This window comes from Taeniopygia guttata, chromosome 1 (assembly GCF_048771995.1).
Source record: "Taeniopygia guttata chromosome 1, bTaeGut7.mat, whole genome shotgun sequence".
NCBI lineage: Eukaryota > Metazoa > Chordata > Aves > Passeriformes > Estrildidae > Taeniopygia > Taeniopygia guttata.
The window spans coordinates 18,958,313-18,980,669 of record NC_133024.1 but is presented as its reverse complement, the minus strand read 5'-3'; the positions used below and the strand labels follow the sequence as shown (position 1 = coordinate 18,980,669).

The 22,357-nt window shown below is 47.8% G+C and overlaps 2 protein-coding genes across 13 annotated transcripts in view; one reads left to right on the top strand and one right to left on the bottom strand.

Moving 5' to 3' along the window:
* GRIK1 (glutamate ionotropic receptor kainate type subunit 1) overlaps positions 1-12,328 on the bottom strand; it is a 102,272-nt gene extending 89,944 nt beyond the window's left edge. For 4 of the 8 annotated variants that reach the window (XR_012053985.1, XM_030264391.4, XM_072924290.1 and 1 more), the window contains exon 1: positions 12,064-12,328. Coding sequence is in view for 7 of the 8 variants with exons in the window: in XM_030264391.4 (XP_030120251.4) it covers positions 12,064-12,193 (130 nt within the window). In the remaining variant the exon portion in view is untranslated. The remainder of the gene's footprint in view (positions 1-12,063) is intronic. The other 4 variants (XM_030264374.4, XM_030264399.4, XM_030264380.4 and 1 more) reach the window with 3 other exon arrangements.
* Positions 12,329-12,436: 108 nt separating this feature from the next.
* MRAP (melanocortin 2 receptor accessory protein) overlaps positions 12,437-22,357 on the top strand; it is a 73,292-nt gene continuing 63,371 nt past the window's right edge. For all 5 annotated transcript variants that reach the window (XR_012053995.1, XR_012053991.1, XR_012053992.1 and 2 more), the window contains exon 1: positions 12,437-13,953. The gene's annotated coding sequence lies outside the window, so the exon portion shown is untranslated. The remainder of the gene's footprint in view (positions 13,954-22,357) is intronic.

Here is a 22,357-nt window from a genome sequence, read left to right as displayed (position 1 = left end):
TCCAGAAGGGCAGAGGGAAATTCCCTCTCTGATTTTGTGCTCATCATCCCCAACAGATGAGTGCAAACTGAGCTGCGGGGAGGATGCAGATCACACTTCTGGAATAGCAGCACCAGTGCACTGCTGAGCTTCCCCTGCTCCTGGATTGCCTGAGACAGGTTTGCCTCTAATGAAGAGAGAGATGACCTCCCCATGGGCCTGATGGCCCAGGAATTGCTGTCCAAGCTCTTTCCCTTGCTGTGTGCCCACAGCCAGGCTGCAGGGAATGAAGGGGGTGTTGGTGTATTTCTGATGCCTTGGATGGAAGCAGTACCACCCCTTTACCCAGCAGGAACGAGGATCCCCCCAGATCTAACCTTCAGCAAAAGCACAAACTTCAAGTGCAGCTTTGGTTCTGATTGTACATCCCCAGAGACTGCAGCGTGGGCAAACCTGCATTTTGGCTATCCTAGGTATAAGCTAATTCATGGACAAGGTTAATCCAAACACTTTAAGTCCCTTTTTCAGACAGATTTTCTAGGGAAAAGTACCTGTGTGCATTTAGAGATTGATTCTGGAGGGATTTTTTTTTTTTTTTGAATATTCATTAGGCATGAATACAAAGGGAATTTTGTACTTTGTAGCATACCACTCTGGATCTTTTTTATTTCTCTTTGGCTCTCTCCAAGCAGGAATGTGCCAGGCTGGCTGCATTTCTTCAGCTGAGTCCAGGGAATGGTGGGGGCTGCCCATTGCCCCCTTCCCTCCCCTGCTGCAGGCTGATGGATTCCCCACCCCCAAGGCTCCCCAGTCTGGGTTACTCCTCTCCCACTCTCACTTCTCTGAGTTGTGCCAGATGATGTTTAATCAGGTTACTCAGTGTAATACAAGCAAAACGGTGATGAGATGGATGCTGTTACTGCATTCCCTATTTTTATCTCCATTGATTCTCCCGGGTCTCCCATGAATCACCCTCCTGAAGAAGTGACAGCTTTATGTCAGCCACAACAGGGCTGTAACAATATTAGCTCCAGCACCAATTCAACATGACACGAGAACTGTGTCATGCTTGACCCTATTTGATAGATCCATATACAGAATCTGTGCTGAGCTGCACAGAGCAGGGCCAGATTCTTTCCTAATAACACACTTTTCTATCTAAAGACAGGTTTGTGTTTTTACTGCTCCAGCCATGGGATTGCATGTAAATAATAATGTTATTTCTAGAGACTGTGGCTAAAAGACATCCTAGCTCTTCAGTTCCAGCCTCTTCATTTCATCCTAGCTGGAATAACTCATGCCAAACAGCACTGGTTCCTACCACAAACCAGGGAATTTGGCCACCTTTCCTTGCCTCTGCTCTGGTGAGAAAGGCGGGACAGAGAAGGAAAACTCTGCAGAAGTGGGAAACCTTGGCAAAATCAGCGGCTGGAGATAAAAATGAAATAGGAAGAGACCTTTTCCTACTGGTTTCCTCAAACAGAGAGAATACAGAACCTTCATTTGCAGTTTGGATGAGCTGCAGTAAATTGCCCAACTGTTCTCTTCTGCCAGAATAATGCACTTGCCAGAGCCTCATCACTATAAACTGCTGCAGCTCCATTGACTCCAGCACAGGCATGGCACAAGGAGTCTTTGGGTCATTTGTTTGTTTTTTTATTTTCCTGAGAAAAAGTGTTCTGCCACTTAAAACAAAGGGCAGGGAGCCAGAAGAGATGATTTTGTACCAAATTTTCTCACAGATTTTCTTCAAGAACTCACAGATAAGAGCAAAGGCTTGGATTTGAAAGAAGTTTTGCAGTTAAATTTACTAAATTTAAAGCTCCTGCCACTGAAATCTCCTGGAGAAGCTGGATGTGAATTCATTGGGCTCTACCTGTGGCAAATAAGGTTTCTAACAAGGTGACTCCCATGGGACAAGGACCAAGTTTTGACTGTTTGAAAGCTTGTGCCCCCTTCAGCCCTGCCAACAGTACAAAATGATTTTAAATATGAGGCATGAGCTTGTCAGCACCACTTTCCTTAGCAGAATCGAGCCTCATTCTAAGAACTGCTATAAAATACACTCTTGGTGTTGCAAACAGAGGAGTGAAGACATAAAAGTCTGGATTTTTAGCATTAATTAAAGCTCCTCAGCAAAGTTTGCTCCACATCTCCTAAATTACCCTATTTAAATTCTTTAAACCCCCCAGTTCTCATCATGCAGTTGCTCTGGTACCACAGAGTGCCTCAGACCCCAGCTTAAAGCTTCACACTTTTCTTATCAGGACTTGCTAAAAGTCATCAGTTCCAATAAACATGCCAGGGAAATAACAGTTCTCAATTTTTCCTAACTGGGGAGCGGTGATGGCCTCTCAAGTGCTCTCACTTCCTCCCCTTACCAGGACACAAGGACAAAATCTGGATGGAAAAGCTGGGTCAGGGTTAAGACAGGGAGATGTTTCAACAGCTGCTTCCATGAGCACTGGAAAGACACACTGAGGTGTGTGGGTCACCCCAAAGCCTTGTGTCCAGGTGAACAATCCCAATTCTCTCAGCCTTTCCTCCCAGCAGAGCTGCTCCATCCCTCTGCTCATCCTGGCACCTCCTCCAGGCTTTCTCCAGCAGCTCCATGTCCTGCCTGTGCTGTGCCCAGGGCTGGGGCAACTCTGGGCTGGATGGGAGAAATGGCCATGGGGAGCTCTTCCCATCCCATCCTCCCAGGACGTGCCCACCTCAGGAACTGTGCTGCAATTTCCAGCCAGCAGTGTCCGGGGGGCTGTGTTCTCTGGCTTTTGTGTGTACCCATGGGAGACCATTCCTAGGAGTAAATTGCACTAAATTCAGCTCCAAAAGAGGCAACAAAACTGTTTTCCACGCTGGATCCCATGGGCGCTGTGTATTTTTACAGGAGCCACCCCCCCCCTCCCCCCCCAAGCTCTCTCCCAAGGTCCTGTGTGGGGCACAGAGCAAGCAAAGTCAGGCTGGGATCTCCCCACCATGGAGAGCTCAGAGGAGATGTCTGGGTCAGTTGGTGAGACCCCAACAGTGTGAAAGTCCTTGAGCTTGTGAGAGTCCCTATTCCCTAGCCCACTCAGCCAAAGACGGAGCCTGGAATGCATCCAGTTGCGTTTTCAAGATTGTTTATTTCTTTTTAGCTATAACATTCTTTCTCTGACCTGCTGAGCTCCAGCTAGCAAGGAGGCCATGGCCATCTGCCACAAACCCTGGGTGGCTCTCACATTATATACTCAAAATTACGTGTTGTATGTTTACAATTTCTTTACCAATACCTATGACCTATGTTAGACTGTGAATCTCTACCTTGAACCAATAGAAAAGTGCCACCATCACACCAAGACACGGAGGACAACAAGAAGAAGAAGGTCAGGACACACCCAAATTCTTCTGTCTTGACCCCCTGAATTATATTCTAAAAAACCCCCAATTTCTACTTTTCACCCTGAGTTAGTTCAAATATCACACTACTAAAACCCTTGTGGCTTGTAACTCCTCATACAAAATTGACAGCTTTTTCCACAGGCTAAAATTGAAGCCAAAGGTGCTTTTGACTTCTTGCCAAGGTCTCCGAGACCTCTGCCAGGGTCTCAAGACAGCCAGGGCAGCCAGAGGGATGCCCTGGACTCTGACAAGGAGAGGGCTGGAGCAGGACTGCAGCCTGGCTGTGAGTTTCACATGGCTGCTGAATTCAAACCCACTGTATCCCAGTACAGGGGGTGTCTGAAGGGGAAGGCTGCAGACGGCAGAGGATGCATTTCCCCAGCTATTCTTCCCTCATGGCAGCTGGCATATCTGCATGACAGCAGCAGGATGGCAGCTCCCCAAAGCCCCTACAGTTCAGGGCACAGCCCACCCTCAGCCCATCTGCAGATGCCTTTAATGCCAGGGCAGGCTCAGCCCCAGGCCATGTCCCCAGGGAGCGAATGGGAAAGGGAAAGGCTTGGGCAGCAGAGCGAGAGCCAGCCACGCTGGGGAATGACAGGCTCTTCACTGCAGAGAGAAAAATCTCCATTCTTCAGAAAACACTGCTCAAAAATTTAATCTTCGTGCAGCTCAATGGAGCAGCCTCATAATTTACAGCAGCAGATAAAGCTGGGAGATGTAATGTGGAATATCTGAAGCAGTTCTCCCCCTGATTTAAAATGCACCTTGGGCAGCAGAGCCTGAACTCCCCTCGGCATGTTTCTGGCAGATAAGTAAACAATTTGGAACTTTCTGAGATAGTCACAGTCAGGGAAGCGGGAGCTCACATTAGACTGCAGCTGCAGTGCCCCACTGATAAGGTTTTGGGGTGGTTTGGCACAGCTGAAAGGAAGCGGTGCCGGAAGAACAAAAAGCCGTTTGTGTACAAGTTGTTGGATCAGAGATAGCAAGAAGAAAGACATCATTTTCACAGGAGAACTCTGAGAGTGGCCTCGGCGGCAGGGGTGAAGCTCAGGCACAGAGCTCTTGACAGGGCAGCTGAGCAGCCCCATGGGGAGAGAAGGGGCAGCAGGGACATGGGACAGGCTGGGAAGCTCAGAGGACATTTCTGGTTGTGTTTCCCACAGGGACAGAGAGCTGGACTCAAACCTTTCCTATAAACATGCAAGATTTAAAAGCAAAAGCCCAGAGGATGGGAAGCACCACACTAATGTTGCCTGAGCAAAATCCCACTTTTGTTGGCTGCACACCAACTCCACAAGACTTCTGCCTCCTTTACTGCAGCCTTTCACTGTGGCGGTTTGCATTTAATATTTGTAAGTACAGGCAAATAAATTGGGCCTTTAGCACCCTATTAGGCCGTTTTGCTGGGAATCACAGACCATGCTGAGATGGAAGGGCTCCATGGGGATCACCCAGTCCAGCTCCTGCCCCTGCACTGGGCACCCCAGGAGCTCCTCCCTGTGCCTGGCTGTCCAAGCCCTCCTTGCACGCAGACAGGCTTGGAGGTGTTTGGAACAAGCCCAGTTTGAACAATTCTGAGTGAAAACAGCCCAGTGATGACTCCATGTCCTTCTTGTGCCCTGTACCAGGTATTTATTACTCTCCCATTCCCACAGGCTATCAAGGATCATCTCTTTGATTTTGAAGTATTTTCCTATGCTCTTTCTGAATTCTAAGATGAATAAAAGCAAGCAAAGGCAAACCAAAACAAAAATATTTCAGTCAGAAATTATAATTTTGTCTCCATATTGCAGGAAGGAATTCTGAGGTGGCTTACTCATGGTTTGCTTAACAGTTCTGGTTGGTTTCTTGTCCCCTTATTTTCTGTGGCCAGCTAAGCTGTGATCCGTATGGGACTGCTGAAGTTATTTGTGGTGCATTTCAAGTGCCCAGCCCCGATGTGGCAGTGACTGCCAGTCCCTGGAAGAGTGTAGTACAGCTCCAAACCTGACCTAACTCTCAAACAGCCTCCCGTGTGACAGTGGCACGATCAAAGGGAGTTTTACATGTGTCAGCCTGTTGCTGCAGCAACCTGGCTGCTCTGACTGCTGATAGGCACAGCTCTGCCCGATCTGGGCTCCGATGGCTCAGATTAATCCCCTCTGACTGTGCCATGGAAATTCATTTGCAGCTCCTCTAGAATGAAGTGACTGTTCCACCGAAACTGCTCCTGAAATTCCTCCTGTTCCCCCTTCCTCATCCATAACCTTTATGGGAATAGTTGGGCTGGCATAGAGCCCCAGGATGGTCAGGAGAAACCTCTTTCAGCCACAGCAATGAGTTCTAACATGATTTGGCTTTTATTGTATTTTTTTTTCTGAGTGTGAGCACAGAAAAGGTTATTTTTGGGAAAGCAGGAGCTGCATTTTTGGGGGTTGTTTTCCCTCTGGGTGTTTGCATCCAATTTCCAGTTCTCCAGATCTTTGTCAGGGCTGGGAGGGAGGCAGTGAAAGGCAAGGCCTGTGAGCACTGAGCTGAGCCTTTCCCAAAGCCAAAGTTCACCCCAGGCAGCCTGGCTGGAGATTGCATGAGGACATGTGCAGCTTTGATGGAGACCTCAGGATATGGAGGCACATCCCACATCCCTGCAGATGTTCCAAAAGCCTCTGCTGGGAGCAGAAGCGGCAAACCCTGTGATGAACAGACAGGGTGTAAGAGAACAAACCAGGGCAATTCTGTGTTTGCCAGTGAGCAATAGAGTAGGAAATCCCTCCTTTACCTTCCCAAAGTGCACAGTACCCTTCTGGAAAGTGCTTAAAACCCAAAATGCTGCTGCTCTATCCAAAACATGTATTGTTACAGAGGGCCTGCATGCCATAGTGGAGAAATCTGTGGGAGTGCCAAAATGGGGGAGAATATTTGCATTGTAAGACCCCAAAAGCACCAATTTCCATGAATTTGCCTTCTAATTATACCATCCAAGAGTTTAAGGTGTAGAAGTTTTTCTTCTCAGTACTGGCTTGCCAAATCATGTCGAACCTGACTTTTCTAATCCAGAACACCCTGGCAGGACTCTGCTCTTCCCCCTCCCCACAGGAGGAGGAGAATAAACTGGTATCTTCACATGGTTCTCCTTCTTTTCTCACAGCTGCCTGATGCTGTCCTTGTAAAACAGATTTTCCCCTTCAAACTCCTTGAGGGAGAGCACACAGGGATGGATGTGTCTCCCTGCTCATTCTGCCCTGAATAGGTAGAACGGAGCAACCTGAGTTCTGTACAGTGCCCTGAGTGGCTCTGGCTGTGTCCTGTCATGCCTGGGGCACTGCTGCTCCACCAGAGAGCCAGAGCAGAGCCCAGAGCTGTGCTGAGGCTCCAGCTGTGGCCGCTGGGACACAGTAGCTGTGGGATGTCCCCTGCCCCTGCGTGGGGAGTGCTGCCCGGAACTCTGCAATTCGGGAGGTGCCTCTGCACTCTGACTGTCACTTCCACCCACCAGCACCTCGGTGGCACCCAGTAGGGTGGGAGGGGGACGCTCCTGGACCCCAGCCAGAACCAGTGAGCTGCAAACAGAATTTGCCTTGAAATAGGGCAAGTTTGGGTGTGCAGGACGTGGGAACAATCTCAGGGCTGAAAGAATTTATAACTCTCCTCTTTTAAACTTGTGCAGCCTGAAAGCTCAAAGGAAAAACAAAGACCAGCAACAACCTAACTAGAAGGTGTGATTGCAAAAAAAGCCTGATGGACCAAGAAAAGAAGCTCAAAACTGAGCCTTTGACACCAGTTTTGCCTCTTTGGCCACAGAACCTATTCCCATTTCTCACCGTTTGTGCCACCCTAATTTGGTGAAGCTCTAAGAGTATTTACGAGACTTTCTGCACTGTCAGAGGAATTTAAAAAGAAAGAAAAGAAGAAGTTACTTTAACAGCCCTATCGGATACAGGTTCCTGTAGCTGAAGTGAAAACAATGCCAGTGGGGAATAATGAAGTTGTTTTGACATGGAATTTTGATTCTGCCCTGAGAAAGAAAATTCATTGTTTGAGAGCTCATAATTTCCTGGAAAATACCCTCTAACCTTCAGCAGGGAGAGAGGGAAGGGTAATAACCTCCCACTGCAAAGCTTGCCAAAGATCATAAACTCATTACTGCAAACTACAATCTAAAGTCGACCCAAACTAGGACAGACTAGGCTTGCCAGTCACAGCCCCAAAGCTGTGCAGTAAAACTAATCAGTTCTAGGATGGGATTTGTTTCTTTTGCTGCAGTACAATCTATAGTTTAGTTGGTCAAATCAAGCCTTTCTGAGAAAAGAAGATTAGAGGCAGTTGTTGAAATTATTGAGGGGGGAGCAGGATTTAAGCTTTATTACTGACCAGGACATACAAAACAGAGTGTAATGAAAAAAAAACAGTATTGGGATTGTACTTCCAGCCCAAATAGAAAATGTTGAGAGAGGACAGGGCCATATGGAGGAGCTTAGAGCTCCGGCAAGGGGAAATATCCTGGAAAAGGGTGTTGTGGGGAAGCCAGGGGACTTAAAACAACAATTAGCACACCTGAATGCCTGAAAACAGGCTGCTGGGCAGGAGATGAACTCTGGGAAATGGCTTTTTATTCTGTTTGGAAGGAAGGCTGCTCTTGCCCCAAAAACCTGATGACAAACTCTCCTCCCTGCTGGAATCTGGGCAATTCCAGCACTGCCAGGACTCTGTCCTGTGTTTGAGCTGCTCCTGGGTTATAGAGGGGAGGCTGCAGGTTGTCCCACTTCTCAGCCCTGTGTGAGTGAGGGGGAATAATGAATTCCCAGCACAGGCACCAGCTCCTACAGCCCAGTGGCTGCTCACTGAGACAACAAGGGGAACTCTCCATACTCGCCACTCGGAAATGCAGCACTGCCACATTTATATTGGACTTTTTAGGGATTTTTAACTCAATTACCCATTTGAAGCTAGCCAAACATTGCCCTGCCTCCCACTTGTACAGCACTGTCAAATCCAGTGAGAAGGCAGAGGCATGAAAATCAAATTTTGGATGCTTTGTTAACAATCCTTTAGAAATATTTGCAGCAAAATAATTTTCCCTAAGTGTAAAATAAGGGAACTTAGGTAAAGTGTATCACAAAGGATTGATAAACCACTGAGGATTCAGAGTCTAGTGAATAAAATGTATTTAGTGTCTCATCATCTGGTGAGAAAAATGCAGCTGCACTTCCTGTCATATCATAGAACAGAATAGCTTGTAGATACCTAGTAACAAATACTGTAAATGAACATTTTTCATGATGTGCAAATACGATAACAGACTTTCCAAGAAGGGGTTTTGCCATTTCACACTGATGAAGCTCAGATGTGTGTTAGTACCATTCCCTTCAAAAACAAAATCTCAAAAAAAAAAAAAGTAGAATATTTGCAGAGAAATTGAGGTTTTCTGTCTTTATCATTCTTACGAGGGGAAAATGGCAATTTCACACAGGAGAAGATCTCACAGCTTTAGCCCTGCTTAGGAAAATCCAACAGAGAGTTTGAAATCCATACTGAAAATTCCAACTTACTAGAAATTGATATTTTGTGGGTTAGGTTGACTTGCGTGTGTTTGGTTTAAATCTGATATTTCTCAGTTATGGGGCTAGTCCTCTATTGTGAAAAACACAATGCACTAAATTTTGGAATTTTGCTTGAGTAAGGAGTAAATCAGTGCAAAGGACGAACCCTTATGTAAATATTCCATTTACAGAAACACACAAATTACTGAAAATCCTTCTGGTTTCTATCTCCTCACCCCAAGAAATTCCTGCAAAACCTGAAACCTGTCCATTTGTTCATTTCCAGGAGCTGGTAATTTCAGAGATAATTCCAAGATTCATGCATTTTTTTTTTAATAACTCCAGTGCTTTGTTAAGAACTTGCTGTTGGCTGGTTCTAACCCAGAATGGAGCTCGACCATCTGTAAATTTTCATGTAATATCACCCTTATAGCCTATTCAGAATCTGCAATGCATGTCCAGGAATGAGAGCTCTGCATCCAGCACGAACAAATGGATTATTCTGTTGTTGCTGAGATGTCTTTGGAAGCTGTTTCTGCACCTGAGCATCTGCTCCAGTTCATTACCATTCTTCCTTGGAGATCATTTATTTTACACAATTGGTGCAAGTAGCATAGATAAGAAGGACTTGGTGTAAAAACTGAAAATTCCATGGAATTCAGTAAGAAATATTTGGGTCATGAACTTTAAATACACTTTTATGTAATACAGTCTGGTGGGTAATGTGCAGATAAAGATGGTTTTTCCTTGGACGGCTCCATTAGCTTGTGTGTCAAGGGAAAAGCTTTTAAATAGGAGTGGGGAAGAATTACCCAGTCAGACACCAGCATTTCATTTAATTTTATTTTATTACTGAAACTTCAAACTCCATGTTATCTCAAAATCCATTACTTTTATCCTAATGAGTCAGTTTTATTGGTCACATTGCCATCCCTCATCATTTGTTTACAGAGCTGGAAAGGAGTCATTAGTCAGTGCTGAGGAATAACTAGAATTCATATCACTCACACGTCCTTTCTCAACTAATTAAACACCAGCAAGACAATCCATTCATTTCTATTACAAGCCAGGAAAAAAAAATTAATAAAAAACAAATCTGAAAGCTCCCTGACAGTGGAAAATGCAATTAAACTCTCAGTGTATGAATCCGGGCACAGACTGCTGCACTTTCTTCCCTTAATTAACTAAAACATGGGGAAAACAATCTGATGGCTTAATGGCATTTCCTCTGCTGTCAGAAATGCTTGGGGATGATTTCATGATGTTAGCACAAAGATTTGGAGGAGTTACTGCCATTACTCCACTCTGCCACCTCTGAGAGTGACAGATTCCACGGAGAAACTTTGCTGCTGTTAACGGATGTGAAGGATTAATATTTTATAACATCATTACTCCACAGGCAGCATAACCACGGCAGTAAGAATACACTCAATATTTTATGCATTCCCAGCCCCTAACACATCGATCGCCCTGCACATCCCTCTGCACGGCTGCGATTGAAAGCCGAGCACTTTGTCAGCTTTGTGCCTACTTCTGCCCTGGCGGCAGTGACAGGGGGCGGTCAGCGCTGGGCTCCCATTCCTGCGTGCCCAGGGACAGCAAATCTGACCCAGAAATTCACCCGGCCCTGCGGCAGAGCCCGCACCCCTGGCGGGCCAGTTCAGGAAAAGCAGCGGGGGCAGCGGCCCGGAGCCGCGCTGGGCGCACCGGAGCAGCGCGGAAGTTCTGCAGGACACAGGGAACACCCCAAAGCTCTGCCCGGCTCCCTGCCGGGCTGAAGGCAGCTGTGAAGCCGAGCCTGCGTCCTGCACACGGGCATTTAGGCTGAACTCAAGCCCTTTAAACACTGGCAGGCTCCTCCGTTCTTCAGAGGCTGTTCCCACTAAACCAGAGTAAGCTAAGGCAGCATTTTGTGCATTTCCAGAGCATCCCGCTGGTGCCTGTGGCTCAGGGATTCCAACAGGATTTTCTTCCCCAGGTTTCAGTGGGGGAAATGTCCCTGAATTCCCGCTGTAGCTGTGAGATCGCGTGCTCCCGGCAGGGGAGAGCAGGGAACAGCGAACTCCCCCCGACCCCCCGGGAAAGGTGAGCGCCCCCCGAGCGGGGACAGCCGGGAGCCGAGGGGACATCCTCGGCAGCGCGTGCTGAGCGCCCCGGCTCTGCTGCCCAGTACTCGGGAGGGCTGCACTTTCCTTCCTTCATTTCAGCCTTCCGGCCGCGCGTCCTCTGCTCTCCCGGCTCCAGGAGCCTTCCCCTGGGCTTCAGGGAGCGCTGCTGCGGGAGCTGAGCGGGGTGAGGGCTTGCCGGCTCAAAAGGCACCTATCTTAGGGAATGCGCCTTTGGGAACTACGGGATGCTCTCCCCGCTGCCTTAAACAGCTTCTTTCCTTTTTAAAAATTTTTCTTTCCTCTTGTTTATTTCCTTTTCCCCCCGCTTCATGTTCAGTGTTTGCCAAGCGAAAGAGGGATAGACAGAAACAGCAGCGTGCCAGATTCTACCTACATCTTTCCCACAGTCTCTCCTAACCCCGAACTCTTCCGACACTTTGTATTCACCGTCTCACTTGACTGACACAAGAAACCCACTGTAGGAAGAGAGGCTTCTTGTGAGCCGAGCCCCGTTCCCATGGTGCGGAGTTTTCTACTTAAAAATAATTTCCCGTTTCGCGGAGTTTTCCGCGCAGCCCCACGGAGCTGCCCCTGCCCGGGGATAGCGGCAAATGCGTCCCGCATCCCCCCAGTCCCTTTCTGAAGCCACAGCCGCCCGCCTTGCGCTCCGAACCGGGACACTCCGCACCTCTCGGCACAGATTTTCGGTTCACCGAACCCTTCCTGCCCGGCTTTGGGGGCCCTTCGCAGCGTGCCCCGCGGAGCGCCCGGAGCCGACACCCCGCGGCCTCCGGGGATGCTCCCCGGGATTCCCGCGCCCGACTTCCCCGGCACCGCTCACCGGGGCGAACTTTGGGCAGCGGCCCGGCGGAGCCCCGGCAGCGCAGCGTCCCCGAGCATGCCGAGCATCCCCGAGCATCCCCGAGCATCCCAAGCATCCCCGGCTCCAGAGCGGCGGCTGCGCCGAGCGGGAGCCGCGCGGGTCCCGCCGCCCGCCCGGGCGAGCTCCGCGCGGCCCGGGAGATGCCCGGAGCCCCCGCCCGGCCCCGCCGCGCCCCGGCGGCACTCACCGATCCGCAGCACCTGCTGAGCGCTCCGGGGCAGCCCCGCCGCGGCGCACAGCAGCAGCAGCAGCAGCCCCCCGCCGCCGCCGCCCGGCGCCGCTCGGCGGGGCCAGCGCGGGCCGAGGCCGCTCGCCATGCTCAGTTCATGCCGGCTAGCCCCGGGCGGGCCGGCTCCGCGCCGCTCCGCGCCGCCCGCCCATGGCGCGGGGGCTCCGCGCTGCCGCCGCCGCCGCGCTGCCCGCGTCCCCCGCGCCCGAGGGACGGAGGGACGGAGGGAGGGCTGGAGCGGGAGGATCCTCCCGCGGGGCGGCCCCGGGCGGGGCCAGGCGGCCCCGGGCTCCGCACGCACACGGGGACAGGCGCGCACACGCGCGGAGCAGCCCGGGTGCGCTGGGACGGGGACAGGGACAGCTGCCAGGGAGGGCGCGTAGGAGTCTCTATCTCTGGGGACATCCCAAACCCACCCGGACGCGTGCCTGTGTCACCTGCTCCAGGTGGCGATAGGGTTTCAGTCTGGATGCTCTCCAGAGGTCCCTTCCAACCCCAGCCGTGCTGGGATTGGTTGCGCGCTTCTGGGACAGGGACAGAGAGACAGGACAGAGGGACAGGGGTAGGGAGAGCAGCAGAGCTGTCCCTGCCCCGTCCCTCCAGCTCCCGCGGGTCTCTCCCCGCAGCCCCTCCTCGGCACGGGAGAAGCTTTCCCCCCCGTGCCTTCCAGCCCGGCAGCTCCTGATTTTTGGGACCTCCCGGTGGTCCGGGGCTTTGGAGGGATGTCCCGTGCGGGGCAGCTCCGTCCCGGAGCGCCTGGCGTGGGACAGGGTGACACGCGCAGGTCTGCTGGCTGAGGGACAGCCCTGGGGACGAGCGGGAGGGAAGGAAGCACTTTGAGCAGCGTCTGCTGCTCTGTGCCAAGCCAGGGGCAGGCGACGTGTCCCCTCAGCGCCTGTCCCCAAGTGTGGCAGGAGCCTCACAAGGGGACAGCAGGGCTGCGGCCAGGTGTTCACAGAGCGATGAATCCTTGGGGCCTATTTGGAGCTCTCAGTCACAGGGATCAGAACATCCCCTGGCCTTGGCTTGGCCACCAGATCGCTTTCCCCTGGTGACTTGGAGTTCTCAAGTCAATGTTTAAATTTGGTTTTTGAAGGTTCAGTGGAACGCAGAGTCCTCCACCATAAAACAAACATACGGATCTTGAGCTGCTCTGAAAAAATAAAACACCACCAGAGGAGAATGACTCCCACCTAGCAACAGAACTAAAATTGCATAGCTCAGATCCAGACCTGAAATAATTTAGATTTGTTTACTTAGTATTCCTCTCCAGCCTGCCTAACTATTGTTGCAGAAATCAACTTCTCCGAGCAGTGGCAGCACGTGCTGGAGTGCGATGGACAGAAAAGCATCCGCATTATATCTCCCAGCCAGCCTCAAAGGGATCCTGGAAAGAGCTGCCTGCTGTTTACAGAGCAACCGAGGCTGTGCAGGATTTCCCAGGGCTGTGATTCCCAGACAGGATGCCAGCTAGAGCCGCGCTTGGCATTTCCCAGGCGTGTTTTGGGGTTGGAGCCCGTGGTGGCGCAGTCCCCTTAACTCCCTCCAGGTGCGGTGTAACCTGAGCTTAGGCCTGCTCAGGAGCACCTGGGCTCAGCTCTGGGCTCAGCATAACGCGCTGTCCACTCTCGGCAGGTCCCCGTGAGCTCCTGCTTTTCTCATGTTGGAAAACGCTCCTGGCACAACATTCCTGTTCTGGCACTTTCAAAGAAGCGCCGATCCAAAAAGTGGCTGGGATGAGCCATTTTTGTGTCCGAAGCTCGTCCTTTGGGGCCCTTTGATCCCTCCTGGGCCACCAGGCTGGGACCAGCAATCGCCCGCCCCTCAGGAGGTGCAAAGACATCCAAAGTGAGTATTTCCCCCCACTCTGAGGGGAGTTTTTCCACTTGCACTTTTTTTTTTTTAGTTTTTTCATCTTGCACTAAGTGTGTCTTGGCCCTACGGCACAGAAAATCTGGGAGCTAAGGGAAGTTGTGCTTCTTATTTAGGCGAAGTGCTGTTAAATATTGTTCCTGTGTTAGGTTGTTGTGGTTAAGCTGTAAATGAAGGTATAAGTTGCTGTTAAATGTTGTTTCTATGGTAGGTTGTTGTGCTTAAGCTGTAAATTAAGGTACAAGTTAAGCTAAAGTGCTGCTAAGATAAAGTGTTGTTATGCTTTAGGCTGCATTCCTTTTCATCCTTGTTTACACTCCACACGCACACACACCCCTAGGTAGTTCCAATTCATTTCTGCTTTGGGTGCCTGGATTTTGTTTGGTTGTGTTGTTTGCTTTCCTTGTTGTGCCTTAGTTGGCCTTTGTGAGTAGAGTGAATCTTGCCAGAGAACCTGCTGTGCTTTGTAGTTTAATACTAATTCCGACTTTTCCTCATACCCTTGATTTTTTTGAGTGATTCAAGCACACTCTTTTGGTACAGAGACCCACCTCTGTGTTTCTCAGGTGTGTTTTGTGGGGGTCAGAGCCCAAATTTGCATTTCTCAGGTGTGTTTTGGGGGGGTCAGAGCCCCAATTTGCATTTCTCAGGCGAGTTTTTTTTTGGGGGGGGGGGTCAGAGCCCCACTCTGCATTTCTCAGGCATGTTTTGGGGGGTCAGAGCCCCAGTTTGCATTTCTCCCAACATGTTTTGTGTTCACGAGGGACAGTTTCCCCTGAAATCAGCAATGTTGATTTCTTGGTTTTTTACCCAAGGGTAAACATGTTGATATTACCAATAGTGACGGAGTCCTTTGCACAGGAATTTGAAGTCTTTATTCTTGTTCCACAATATGGAATTCTAGCTGGATGCAATGTGTGATTATTGGACAAATTGCAGTTTATGTAATACTGTTATGCTGATAGCTAAAACCTTGTCTGATATCAGGCCCTCATGAGTGAATTTGGGGATGTAAAACACCTCCTTCCCACTCTGTATCCTTCCAGAATTCTGGTTCGAGTTTGGAGGCAGCCACAATATGAGAAAAACAAGCATATTCTAACATGTTGGGAAATGTGGAGGTTTTTAAAAAAAAAACCTGGAAGTTTTCTCAAGTTCTGAGAAACTTTAACTCTGTTGTCCTCAGGACTTTAACCAGGCCTTACCGAGTTTAAGGTACTACAGAATATTTTTATAATTTTTGCCCTTCTCTCTTTAACTGCATGTGACCAAAACACCCCTGAATTCCATGTAAGTGAGGAGGTAAAATTAGTTTTTAAACTCAAATGCTAGGACCCAAGTACTTTTGCTGGAGCATTGTAACACATAAGAAAGCAAATACAAATTAAAAGATCACTGCAATCACAGCAAGTTTAAACATAATTTAAAAAAAACTCTTTTCGGCTGAAGTGCTGTCTTTATTTCTGTCCCCAGAGCCATAAATGCAGTCCCCTGCTCTGTTTTCCCAGCGCACATTTCTCTTCTGCCATTAGTTAGTATTAATTATGAGCAGGCTGGTGGGTAAATTATTGACTGCCCCAAATCTCTGCCAGCATCATTTAAATGTGTCCTAACTAATTTTCCTCCTCCTGCACTGATTTCAAAAGAGTGACTTAAGTCTCAACAAGAGAATATTTCACTTTACTAACTCTGTTCACCTTTGTCCTGGCATTGTAGACTTTTTTGCACTCATCCACAGATGTGGGATAGGATTTTGGAAAAAAAAAGTACTCCACTGCTTAAGAACTATGAAAAGTTTGCTCACAAGCAGGAAAGTTTCAATTTAAACATGTGTAATATAAGCTTTCATAGCCCATATCATCATTTACATAGCACCTAGCAAAATTAAACCCACAGGCAGCTGCAGTTTTTGGGTTTAAATCTCTGCATTCTAAGGATGATTCTGTGAATGTTTTGTCTCTCCCTTGGCATTTGCATGATCTATTTTATATACCCACACAATGAAATATGTGATAAAATAATAGATGTGATTTTGGGGATGTGTATAAACAGGTTTAAATTTGTGTGTCAGCATAACAGTTGAAAGGATATGCAGACTATTTTAAGATCTGTGCGTCTATGAAATATAATCTGTGTATATATTATGTATAAAAATCTGTGCATTACACATCTATGAAATATAATCTGTGTATATAGTTTATATAAAAATCTGTGCATTACACACCTATGAAATAGAATCTGTGTATATTGTATATATAAAAATCTGTACATTACACATCTATGAAATAGAATCTGGATATATATTATCTATAAATGTGTCGATTTACTCCTGTGAGCTGGAGCCGATGAGGAAGAGGTGAGGGAGGAAGGGAGGTGGAGCTGCAGGGGAGCAATGAGGAGGCAGGATTTATTTGGCAGGATGTGTCTTGGGAACATCCCATTCCTGTGACTGCCACCCATGATCAGGGAGCCCCTGGGCTGGAGGCAGAGGTTGGCACGTGGCAGGGAGGAAGGAGAAGGATTTCATTCCTTGGAGAAAGAAAAGGGAGTTTAATTTGCAGTGCCGTTTGTGGGGCTCCTTATTGCTCGGTGGACCCTTGCCAGGGCTCAGCCTTGGTGCCCCAGCCAGCACACACAGCCTGCCAGGGGATCCTGTGGTCCTTGCCTGGTGGTCCTGCTGGCACTGCACATTCCCTGTGCTGCTGTGCTCTGCTCCTGGGGTGCTTGTTGCATCGGCTGCAGGGCTTGCAGCAGCTCTGCAATGTTCTGGTGCCTGAGCTGTTTCTCTCCTCTTGCAGTCCCCATCATTGCAAAAGAGGCTCTGCAGGAACACAGCTCCCTGGTAAATCCAGTCAGGATGAGGAGGGGACAAAAAAATTGTGTTATCCCAAAAGTTGGGTGTGACTGGGATATTCCTGGGTTTCTGCCAGCACCCTGTGGGTGTTTCTGAGGTGCCTTTCCTCTTCAGAGTTCATGTGGATCTTCAGCTGCTTTGGTATATCTGCAAACCCATTTTTTGCATGTTTTGCACCTTTAGTGATGCTGAAGACTTTGGTATTAGCATTGCGTTTTGTGGTGAAAATAGTCACATTCCCTCTGCCCTCCATTTCTGCCTGGTTTGGTTTTATTTTGGGCTTTTTTGTCCTGGCTAATTTGCATTCTGCCCACTTCATTGTGTTGCTGCATGAGTGCTCTCTGCAGTGAGCTGATGAGAGACCATGAATTGACCCACTGGAGTCACTTTTCTGTTAGAAACAGGACAGAACAATGTATTTCAGCCGAACTCCCTCTTTTTCTCCCCTGTGCTGTGTCAAGAAATTAGGGCTGGCATTGTCAGTTGCTGAAATGTTCCTTTGGAAAAAGTCCTAACAAACTCAGGTGCCTCTGGCCATCTTTTCCTCTCCAGCCTTGGCACTGATATTCTGAATGTCACTGATATTCTGATGGTCAGCTCCGAAGCCAAGAGAAACCCAAGGCCAGCATTCCTAGATCGCTTTTTTTTTTTTTTTTTTTTTTCCCCAGTTCTTAAGTAGCTTGAAGTGCAAATTAAATATTCCAGTTGATGTAGGGTAGTGTCTTTTAGGAATGAATGAAATGTCCAAGCTGAGAAGTTAATCAGCACAGTTATTTTTATTGCTTTGTGTTACTTAAGTCTTCCTTCACAGCACTAATTCCTGATTCTCTCCTACTCATGTAATTTATACAAATCTGATTTTCTCACCAGGATAAATAAATTGTTTCTTCCTCCTGCTTTTATGTGTTTGACCAAGGAGGAAAGAAAAATTGAGAGGTATTGCACAAAATACTGGAGGAAAAAAAACCCCAAAGCAGCAGAGAAAGCTTCATTATTTTGTGCCTGTAAGTGGATCTGCTTACAAGGCTCCCTGATTATCCACATTAACAGCATTAAAACCATGCCCAGAAGCCAGGGCAGGATAATTCTGAGCAGCTCTGTGTGCCTCCCATGGCCCTATGCCAGCCTGTGCTGCTGAGGGCACAGCTGCTGTGCCAGTCCAGCCCTTGGGCAGTGTCCCTGGGGCTGTGCCAGTGGCAGAGGGGAATATTCCATCCCCCAAACCATGGAATTAGCCCATTGGATATAACATTCCAGTGCTGCAAGCCAAACAACTTGAAAGCCACACATGACGATGGGATATTAATGAGATTCTTATCCTGGGCTACAACACAGTCCAGGGACCCAAACATCCAACCTCTGTCCCTGGAGGAGTGCAGTTAAAAATAAGGACCTGCTGTTGTCCCCTGTGGCAGGGAAGGGAATTCCCAGGGTTGTGGATACAACACCAAAGTTTGACTGTGGGGCAGTCAAAAACCCAAATAAATCCATCCTCACCAGAAGCAATGAGGGCTTTCCCTCTGGGCATTTGGGATTAAATTGCTGGCACTGGCCTCAAAGGATAATTTTTTTTTCTTCTCAGATTAGATACAGCATCGAGAGCAGGCAGAGGCCAAAATCCTTCATGTGTTCTGATATTTTTTGCTCAATGACCTCACCTGGTGTTCACTGCAGTGGATTTCAGCCTCAGTGGGGCTGGGTTTATTCTGAGTTGCTGGTTAACATTCACCCTGATGTTATTTATGGTGGCATTAGCTCCTGCACAACGATTTTTATCAGCTTTACTAATTTTATGATAACCTTGCTGGGCCATCTCCACATGGGAGTATTTTAGGGGAGATTCCTAATTAAAAATATTGACAAAAGGAAGTGGAAGTTATGGTGTTGTTAAGGTATTCCAGCTAGCAGGTCCCCTTCTGAAAAATCACCTGGGATTTCTTGGAGGAAAAAGCTTGGGAAGGCTATGCCAGGATGCCAGGGCATGTTCCCATGTTTGTGTTTCTGTCTGGCTTGCAAAAATAGTCACCTTTAATGGCCTAATTAGCAAAGGGTCCCACTAAATTCAGGGATGTGGGATCCACAGTCACAACCAAGCGCCAAGCGTCCCCTCTGGATCCCAGAGTGGCTGAAGCTCGGGGACATCGTTGGGAATCCTCTGGTTCCACCCAAACCAGGATGCTCCGGGTCACTTCCAGTCTGGTTTTCATTATCTCCCAGGGCAGGGGCAGCCTGTGCCAGTGTTTGATGGCTCTGCCAGGAAAAATATCTTTTCTTATGCTCACAGGTCAGATCCAGGTGAGAAGCCATCTTAATCCACATTAAAAATGGGACAAAAGCTTTGTGCTGCAAAATCTTCTAAAAATATTTAAAATGCCCTCTGTGCAACAGAAAAATGAGGGAAAAAATATTTCCTTCCTTTATTCAGCAGGAAAAGTGTGAGCTCCACAAGGGGTGACCTACATATGCACTTGTTTGTTGAGCTCAAAACCTTTGCCCACATTCCACAAATCAGAATCATTTAGGTCTGAAAAGACTTCTAAGACCACAGAGTCCTCCATGAGTTTCTGAAGCATCCGCTGTAATTCATATTGAATCTCATTAATCTTGAATTGACAGAGGGGGGAAAAGCCCACACAAAACTCTGGACAGCATTTCTATTTAAAAACCAAGGCTGAAATTAGGGCTCCTCCTGTCTCTTTTACAGAATGAGCGCCCCATGTAAAATCTAACTTTTAGCAGCCTGCTGAGTGCAGGGGAGTACCAGGAGCAGCAATCCCTGGGCCCAGATCCCTAGAAACACGTAAAAAGGAAAACCAGACTGGCTGACAAGGAATTGGGTATAAAAACAAAGAGTTAACACACATAACAAAGAAATGCACTGTGTGGCATGCACAGAATAAAGGGAAAACATCTGTGTTGTTTAATATTTCCTAATTTCAATAATTATAGTTTAAAAGTTTCCAGGGCAAGGTTGTGATATATAGAGCTCATTGTAGTTTGGTGATTCTCCATCTGAAAGGAAGGAAGAGAGAAAAATGATTGCTCAGATTCCTGCCTTTGCATATCCCTTCTCAAATCTATAATTTATTATCATGTACCTGTGTATATTTTAGCCTTCATTTTTCAAAAAGATGTCCATAAATTAAACAGGAATTGGGCAATCATTGAAGATTTATTTTGTCACTAATGATGGTCTAGTAGAGATACAGGTAAAATTCTAAAGGCAATTTCTTAGGGTTTGAATAGATTTGCTTTTTAGCTTCTTCTTTCTGGAAAAGCTAACAAGAAGCAGCCTGGTCATTTCTGGGAGAAAACTGTCTGTATTTCCCCAAGGTTATGAAACAACAATCAAATCTTATAGATATTCCTTTGAATTGTTCATTCATATTCCAGAGCATGAATTTTGCAGGGCTGTTTCCATCTGGCTACTCAGGGGAACTCTGGGAAATGCAAGGAACTAAGTTCTGAGAGAACTTAGGGCCTGTGAGCCAAAGCTTAGAATTAAACCCAGGATTTGATCTGGGACCTTGGAAAAGGCTTCCAAGCTCAGGTGCTAGAAGGGAGAATGTGGATTTTATAGTTTAAAGCAGAGACATGTTAAGCAAAGTGGAGCAAAGTTTGGAGTTTTAGCATTTAAGATATAGAAAAAATAAAAGCTATGGAAAAAAATAAAAGTTTTATACTTTAGGATATAGGAGAAATAAGAGGTAAACAAGTAGATTAGAATGCAGCACTGTAGGTTTGTGTGCCATAACATGATCAGCTAAGAAAGCCTACACTGCAGCATGGGTCCAAAAGATAAAATATTTAAGAATTGGGTCAAAAACATAAATATCCTTGTTGGCAGTGTTTTATTAATCAATAACTCCTTAAAAAGTCTTGTAACTGAGGGTCTTTTGACCTGCTGAGCCATGCTGTGGTGATGTGAGCTGAACTCACCCTTCCTGCCTCTGCAGAGATAAGAAATATAAACCACATCATCAAAACCAACTCAGAGGCCCCATCTGGAATCTGTTCCAGAAGTGCCCATGGGTGAATTATCCCAAGGGGCTGTGGTTTTGCTCACAGTATCACTGCCTGACCTGCCTGCTGTGATGTCCCAGCCTGCTTCCTGCCCCGGGGCTGGGATGGTGCTGCACTCTGAGGAGCAGAGCGTGTGCCAGGCTCGGCTGCTGTTTGTGCTGTGGCCTCTGAGGAGGCAAATATCATTTGCTGCTGGCCTTTGCAGTGCCAGGGAGATGAACATGCCTGGAGTTGTAGTTTGGTTTGTGTCACAGCCCTTGTGCTCACACACAGCACCCTGAGATGCTCCTGGCAGCATCTTTTGTAGCAGCTCCTGCTTTGATCCCTCCCTTCTTCCCCCTCTTGGTCCATCTTTGTGCTGGGGCAGATTTGGGGTGACTTCACTGCAGCCTCTCAGTGCCTGAAGGGGCTCCAGGAGAGCTGGAGAGGGCCTTTGCACGAGGGGGGGAAAGACATGGCACAGGGAATGGCTTCCAACAGGAAGGAATTGTTCCCTGGCAGGGTGGGCAGGCCCTGGCACAGGTACCCAGAGCAGCTGTGGCTGCCCCTGGATCCCTGGAAGTGCCCAAGGCCAGGCTGGACAGGGCTTGGAGTAGCCTGGGATTAGTGGGAGGTGTCCCTGCCCATGGCAGGGGTGGCACTGGATGGCTTTAAGGTCCCTCCCAACCCAAACCATTCCATAATCTCAAGGGAAGTTTACTGTGCTGTCTCAGAAACTATTAATTTTCTTTTCCAGTGAAATCAGCACAGGGCTCTTGGTGTTTTCACCTGAATAACCTGCCAGCCATAACAATTTGTGACTTTTGCAACTGACTCAGGCTATTTTAATCCTAGGCAATGTAAGAAAGCAAAGCTTTCTGCTGACACAAAAATAACTCGGGTGATGCTTGTGGCAGGACTCTGGCTCTGGATGCTGTTGCAATACAGAACTATGTGTTCAGAGAAAGAAAAGAGAATTATAACCCCCACCCCCTGCCCTCTGTGGGTATAGCAGCACTTTGCCCTTGTGTGAAATACCTGTAGAACAACCCCAAATGTGTCCCTTTCATCGAAAATGTCAAAAGGAATATTTTCTTGTACAAAAGCGCTCTGCAGTCATGTGCCACAGAGGCAAGATTTAATTTCTGCTTTGTCAGCCTGGTGAAATTCCCATTGCAGGGGTCAGAGGTTCAAAATACTCCAACAGGGGATTTATTTTAGTGTATTGGGATGTCAGTGGCATTGCAAGATGTGAAGACAATGACAAAACTTTGCCATTTGCCACATAACCTCAGGAAAATGTGCTTTGCTATTATCCTGCACTTGCTTAATTGGAAGACCTTGGCTGTTTGTAATGGGGTTATTTGTAACAATGAATTATGTTCAGAAGCCTTCTAACAATGCTTACAGAGAGAAGCTGAATCTATACTGGGGTTTAGTGAAATTAATAATAACCCTGAAAAATCACAGAACTAACTAGGTTGGAAAAGGCCTTTGAGATCATCAAGTCCAACCTAGTTTATC